The following is a 7,093-nucleotide window of genomic DNA, read 5'->3' as shown; positions in this document are numbered from 1 at the left end:
ACAAGTGACTAAAGGAGGACCCAAGTGGGCTAATCACTCACCAATGGACCTTTAGTTTAATGGGAGAAGCCTTGCACTTACAATGTTGAGTGCAAGGGTTCGAGCTTCCACAAGAACTTTATGGAAGTTAGTTTCAGTACTCCCTCAACTATTAACTAATCGAGTTGAGACAATCTCTCATTTACGAAATTTGAGTAGAGTAGCCACCCCTCGAATATTAGAGAAGGTTTAAAATATTTGGACAAGTGCTTTAGTGAGTTAATGTATGGCGGTGGTCCAAGTTGTTTAGTATGATTATAAATATTGTAATTGTAATGTCTGATATAATATCAGTAACAATCTGTGTATAATAAAATTCAAAAAATAGTGGGCCAATCACTCCATTTTATTGGAAGCTATACTCTACAGAACCTGTAAAGTAGTAAGACCTTAAGTTTGAAGCAACCCTCAACTCATGAGTTAATTGACTTAAGTTCATAAACTTCGATAAAGAGTCTTTATGTATATTAGGAGGATTTATTTATTTTCAAATATTTGAGAATAAATTTAGTACAGTGATCTAGGCCTAATAAATGAATTAGATTTCAAAGAGTTGAGATTGTAATTTGTAAATATAAATAGAATTCTCTTTTTTTTTAAAAAAAAAAAAGAGACCTTTTTTTTTTTTTGAAAAGAAGAGACCATTTTTTATATTCGAAGCAATTAAGAAATTTATAAAAACACCCAACCATAAGAGACACCACTTCGAGACAACATATGTAAATTCACTGAATTTTGATTCCAAGTGGCTGGGATCGCTTGCAATAGGCTAATATGAAGATTCGGTGCCAAATGGGAATGCTTGCAATAGACTAATGACAATGTGTGTTTTTACGTTATATGATATCCAATGCACTTCGTTAGTGAAGAACTCATCATCCGCAACTCATGAGTAATCCATAGAGTGAGTCTACAATTTCTAAATTGGCTAATTGTATAAGCCTAGGGCAATGGTCCAGAAGTTTTTCTTATAAGTAGCGTATATAGCCTAAAGAAAGAAAATTAAAATGGGCTTATACTACAATTCTAATTAATTACTGTATTGAATGAAATGAAAATTTTAATTAATTATGAGATAAAAAAATGATAATGCTTGGTAAATATAATGTCTAAATATTATTTTGACAAAAATAATAAAAATTGTATAAATTTTTCATCAAACAACAACAAGATAAACTCATTTTATTTTCAAACTACAGCAGCGAGTATTTATTGATACTCAGAGCTATAATTTTTGAGCTATGATTCCCAATATATTTTAAAGTTACTTACACCCATAACCTCAAAAAAATTAATTTTATGATCGTCTCTTCAATATTTATATATTTTTATTATATATAAGTAGTTACTTCTTTGGGAAATAATGAAAAAACATTGTCTTTTCTTAATCCATCTCGACTTGTGCCACAACAGTCATCGGGTTTTGGATAAAACCAAAACAAAAAGATTCATGAAAATGTTTAAAACGAAGAATGTTTGCTGGCTTGAATTTTAGGACCAAGGACCAAGGCAAGAGCTCAAGGTCTGCGAGCCCACCTTTTTACAACTTATTAGATGCTGCACCCACCTTAAAGCATGCGAAGGTCCGCAAGATGCTTAGGAAGCGGCCCATATCAGATCGTCCTTCTATTTCCCATTATGCTTTGTTGGGTCACTCTTTTTTTTTTTTTTTTTTAACTGCGAGGTATCTTAGGGAGGGTTTTTTTGTTGGGTCACTCTTGATATCAAAAGACCATACCATATTTTCTTGAAAAAATTTATTTAATTAAAAGCTTCGCTGATAGTTGAGCGCTCGAAATGTTAAGTTGATAAAAGTGGATAGATTCGAGAGATTGTAGAAAAACAAAAAACAAATAATGAAAGGGTCTGAAACTGCTTGTAAAAGAAATTGAACTTGTGATTTGTAGAATATATGGAAGAGAGAGATTTCAAAAACTTGTTATACTTGTGAGCAGAAATTCTTGCTCAAGCTATCGGTTGAATTCTTTAACAAGCTACAGTGGCTGGTTAGAAATATTCAGAAATGCAATGCCACTTCCTCTGTGGACTGCAGTCCATCTGATGGCAGCTAGCCCAAAAACAGCACAGATATTCATGATACTTAAAAAAATAAAAAATAAAAATTGAATGATGACAAAAGGTGCCTAACTTTTGATTGCTAGGAATAAAGGTTGAGCCTCTCCGTAAACTCCACACATAATTTCTCTGGCCATTTTGCCTTTGCCTTATTGCTAAAGCAACCACTAAGCAATGCAGTTCAGCAGTTGCTGCTCCAATGCCATCCTTTCTTTTAATTTCTCAGTGCTAAGAGATGACAAGCCAAGTAAAATCAGAAACCCCTTTTTCTTTTTCTTTTTCTTTCCTTCTTTTCTTATCCTTTTTTTCCCTCTCTCTCTCTCTCTCTCTCTGTGTTCGGCTTACTTTAAATTAATTTGTCAGGAATAATGCCACCATTTCATTATTCGCTTCTCCTTCTGCGTATTGGACCTTCCTATGACATTTGAAATTCGGCCACATCACGACACACAACTGGGTCACCTCCAATTCCCTCCAATTTCTAGGTCTTTTATTAATTATTTTATGTGGACTTTGTTTTATTAGCTTATTATCGGTGGGTAGCCTCGAACCAGTGGATCTATTTTTCTGGGAACAAATATTTCAAAGCGGTTTGCATGCTTTGCAACAATATATATTTGATATTATTTCCGTATACAGCCATGCAGACAGAGCTGTATCATATCTGTCAACTACTCTCGTGTTTCCCAACTTTGTGTCGTGCAAATATTTATAGCCCCGGATAGGGGATACAGATCGCCATGTTACTTCCTCACTGTTTCAAACTTCAGCAGCTAACTCTTGAAAATTTAGAGCAAACAAACAGAAAAAAAAGAAGAAAATGCGTCCAAAATCAAAGCAAACGCTCTTCTCTTTTGTAACCCCACTTCAGTTTACACACGTGTGTCAGAAGATCATATCCAAGTTTTCTATGTGTATTTGGAGGAGATATCTGGAGGCAGCTCGATCTGATCTTCAATCTTAATCCAAGTCCAAATACCAAACTGCCTCATTAGATATTGATAAATGGCTGGCGCTATATATATTATTAAATTTATAAGCTTCCAATCGAGATCTTGGTTATACTAAAATTAGGGGACCTATCAAAAGATAAAAAGACATAAATTTTACCAACAATCTTAAGTTCTTCGATCTTAGTCCAACTCCAATTACCAAATTGCCTCATTAGATTTAGATAAATGGCTTGCGTTATATATATTATTAAATTTATAAGCTTCCAATCAAGATCTTAATTATACTAAAATTAGGAAACCTATCAAAAGATAAAAAGATATAAATTTTACTAACAAGTGCGTAGATCAAATGGCATGAGACCGCTTTAACTTAACTAAAGGTTTTGGTTCGATACTTAAAAACGTAGTTGCGTTATATGCTTATTAGGGGATATTTACCGCCCGAATGATTTTATTTGACTCAAATCTGAATTAGTTATAGTTCAATGTAGTTTTTAAATATTAGATGACTCAATATATCAAGAAAAAAACATAAATTTTAACACATTATAAGATAAAATATATTATATTATCTTAGGGTGCGTGTTTTTTTTTTTTTGTTTTTAATTTGTCCCTCATTCAATGATTAGAAAATTATATATAATTTATATAAAATAAATAATGAAAGAAAATTTGGTAAAAGGTAGGGCCCAAAATCCTGCAAAGTGGAGTTATAGATCACGCGGGAGTTTGTTAGACTTCTCACATGATCCACGAATCTCCAGCTTGCCCTTTTCAAAGACTGCGACCACTCCCTCCCTCTTCGTTTATCTCTCTTTTCTTTTCCCTTTTTACTCCTTACCTTCTCCCGCATTTCCACTTATGCCCCCTCCTTGCTTACTCGTCATAATCTCCATCTTAGTGGCGCTCTTAAAATAATTTGTTCCCGAAGTTACTAAAACAACACTGTCTTTCATGTCCAATACGGAATGAGAAGCTCTGCTGCTTAAGTACCATACTACTAAATTAATGATTTAATTAACCATTAGCTTGAAAAATTAAAATTGTCTCTCTTCCAAGTTTAAACGATGCCCTTGTCACCTTTCAATGGGCCAAATGCTAAGCATGTGAGACGAAATCAATATTCAATATTCAATTAAGGCTGAAGACAAAAGCCTTTCCGTACATAGTCATGACTGGTCCACGTCATAATTCTCGTAATTAAGAACTAATCAATCTTTTAAAACAAGAGGACAAAACCGGTACTGAAAAAACAAACTGTTAATTAAAAATATTACATACGAATGCCAAAGCCAATAGCAAGGCCCAAAATAAAACGTAGTTCCCCCCTCTATCAACTTATCACAAGAAGCCCTAATTCACTTATTGGATATTTTCATTTCTCTCTTCTCTTCTCTTCTCTTCTCTTCTCTTCTCTTCTCCTGTGTGTGAATGTTACTTTGATACGTGCGTGCGTGAAAATATTTTCATTTCCGCCGCTTGATGACCCTAATGGACGCGAGCCAAGCCCCGCCTCAAGGCCTTACGCCCGAAGAATACGCGGAGCTGAGGCCTATCATCGAAAGATACCACAAGTTTGAACAGAAACCAAACACATGCGTGTCCCTAATAACACAACGGATTGATGCACCAGCTCACGTTGTGTGGCCTTTTGTTCGAAGATTCGACAATCCCCAGAAGTACAAACACTTCATCAAAAGTTGTAACATGCACGGCGATGGCGGCGTAGGCAGCATAAGAGAAGTGACGGTTGTATCGGGGCTGCCAGCTTCAACGAGTACTGAGAGATTAGAGATTTTGGATGATGAAAAGCATATATTAAGCTTTAGGGTTGTGGGGGGTGAGCATAGGCTAAATAATTATCGGTCTGTCACGTCGGTCAATGAGTTTCAAAAGGGTGGCGAAATTTACACTATTGTTACGGAGTCATATGTAGTTGATATACCCGAAGGTAATACTGTGGAAGATACAAAGATGTTCGTGGACACTGTTGTGAAGCTCAATCTGCAGAAGCTTGGAGTTGTGTCAATGGCTTCTCTCCATGGACATGAGTGAATCAGTTAGTTGATTAATTAATTGCGATGATGATATCAAAGTTTGTTGTTGCTGTTGATGATGATGATAAAGGTGGTGAGTGAGATTATTCTCTTTGAAATCTTAGTGGTTAGTATGATATTAATTTGCAAGTTGTGTTTTTTTTTTTTTTTCAATTGGGTTTTGGACAAGCTGGAATTGGTTTGTATATTTTAGTTTTATTTGGGTGATTTCAGTTATATTATGTCATGGTTTTTTTCCCCTCCTCCAATGACCATTTTCTCTTGAACAAATGATTCAATAAGGGTGAAGCTATTCATATATATAGTTGACCCAAAAAATTTGCATTATTATAATATATAGTTTGGATACATATGGTTTGTTATGATAAGCATTATTGGCTCTTTTAGTAGTTTTTATTTCTTTGTGCCCTTCACTGGCCGAATCTTGAAATGATTGCCCTGTGGCAGTTGCAGATGCATGTCATCGTAATTAATCAATATCTATTGAATGAAACCCCAACTAGATTTGCATTTTGCATATAATAAATATTAGGCTTCGTTTTCTTATATGATGACGTAAGAAACGTGATTTTTCTTGATAAAAATCTAACGGCTGTAGAAATCATATAATTTTATTACTTTATATTCATATAACCATTAAATTTTTATCAGACGACTGTGGAAGAATCATGTTTCTTACATCATTATGTAAGATAACAAGCTCTATTATATTATTCTTTAACGAGGGCACCGTAAGAATATTAATAAGAAATAAAAAATATATTAATTTTAATATATTAATAAATAAAAAATATAATTTTTAATGTATTGAAATTTATAGTTTTTATATTTTAGTGGCATCTTCACTTAAACAAAATGAAGATTTCTTTCACTAGAAAAAAAAAATTGTATATATATAAGATCACAATAAATAATGACCTCTCGTTTCCTTCAATTATTGAAACCACATTTTTGTTTTTCGTTTACTCTATATTATCTAATACATAAAACAGTTGAAGTTCTTAACTAAAGAGAAATAAACAGATAGCTCTGTATGTGTGTGAGCGCTCGTGTGCGAGTGAGTGAGTGAGAGAGAATAGTCAAACTCCATTGCTTTTAAGTATTACTCGAATGGCCACTTGGGCTTGTAGTCCAGTGGTGAACCATTGCCCTCAAAGTTAAGCATGACTATGAGGGCAATGGTTCGAGTCCCCACAGACTCAACCTCCCTCAATTAAAACATAATTGTGTGGAGACTTCTTATAACGTCTTTCTCCCTTGCGAAATGCGAGTGGAGTAGAGACATCCCTCCTCTGTGAGGGGTATTTGGATGGGCATGTACTTCATAGAATAAAAGTGTAATAATATAAGTCCCATGTATATATATCTAATTGTAAATATCAGTGTAATGATCTGCTGTCAGTTGTATATATCTCTGTGTAATACAGTAACCAACTGATGCTTAATCAGTTTAAAAAAAAAAGTATTACTCGAATGCATGCAAAGTGAAGAAATTAAAGTGAGGGAGACAAAAAGGGGAAATTACGGAGATAGCCGCTTTCCACTTTTTAATTATACACACTCATATTTCTTTCAAACATAACCAGCTTCATGTCATTTGGACACATTTACCCTTAATCACCAATTTTTACTGTATGATGATGTAGTATATGCCCAAGAAAATCATGCAGAATCTCTCATGAGAATACAACATTGTGACAACGGTGACTTAATTACTCCTCATAATTCCATCTTCTCACCCTCCAGCTTGTTGAAATTTATCAAAATGTAACTTCCTGGTTGCCATTTTGATCATTAATCATGATTTATAAGTCACCGTTGAGCGAGAAAATTAGACGAAAAATGACAAAGAAAAGATAAACTGAATTTTGAGCGAGAAAAGTATACATTAAAAATAATATAATCAATTATTATTATTATTATTATTATTATTATTATTATTATTATATTATTATATATATATATATA

The 7,093-nt window shown here is 33.7% G+C and overlaps 1 protein-coding gene across 1 annotated transcript; it reads left to right on the top strand.

Annotated features, from left to right (window-relative positions):
• Window positions 1-4,384: 4,384 nt before the first annotated feature.
• LOC102607144 (abscisic acid receptor PYL2) lies at window positions 4,385-5,567 on the top strand. Its single transcript, XM_006475884.3, has one exon. It carries the CDS (start codon window positions 4,551-4,553, stop codon window positions 5,121-5,123), a length of 573 nt encoding a protein of 190 aa, XP_006475947.1. The 5' UTR covers window positions 4,385-4,550; the 3' UTR covers window positions 5,124-5,567.
• Window positions 5,568-7,093: the final 1,526 nt, after the last annotated feature.

Source organism: Citrus sinensis, chromosome 1 (genome assembly GCF_022201045.2).
Source record: "Citrus sinensis cultivar Valencia sweet orange chromosome 1, DVS_A1.0, whole genome shotgun sequence".
In the NCBI taxonomy this organism is placed as follows: Eukaryota; Viridiplantae; Streptophyta; class Magnoliopsida; order Sapindales; family Rutaceae; genus Citrus; species Citrus sinensis.
Note: the sequence above shows the minus strand (reverse complement) of the source record. Positions and strands in the feature narration are given on the sequence as shown.

Bases quoted from the DNA above. Each gene is read 5' to 3' on its own strand.
- LOC102607144 (XM_006475884.3), top strand. From the start codon at position 4,551: ATGACCCTAATGGACGCGAGCCAAGCCCCGCCTCAAGGCCTTACGCCC.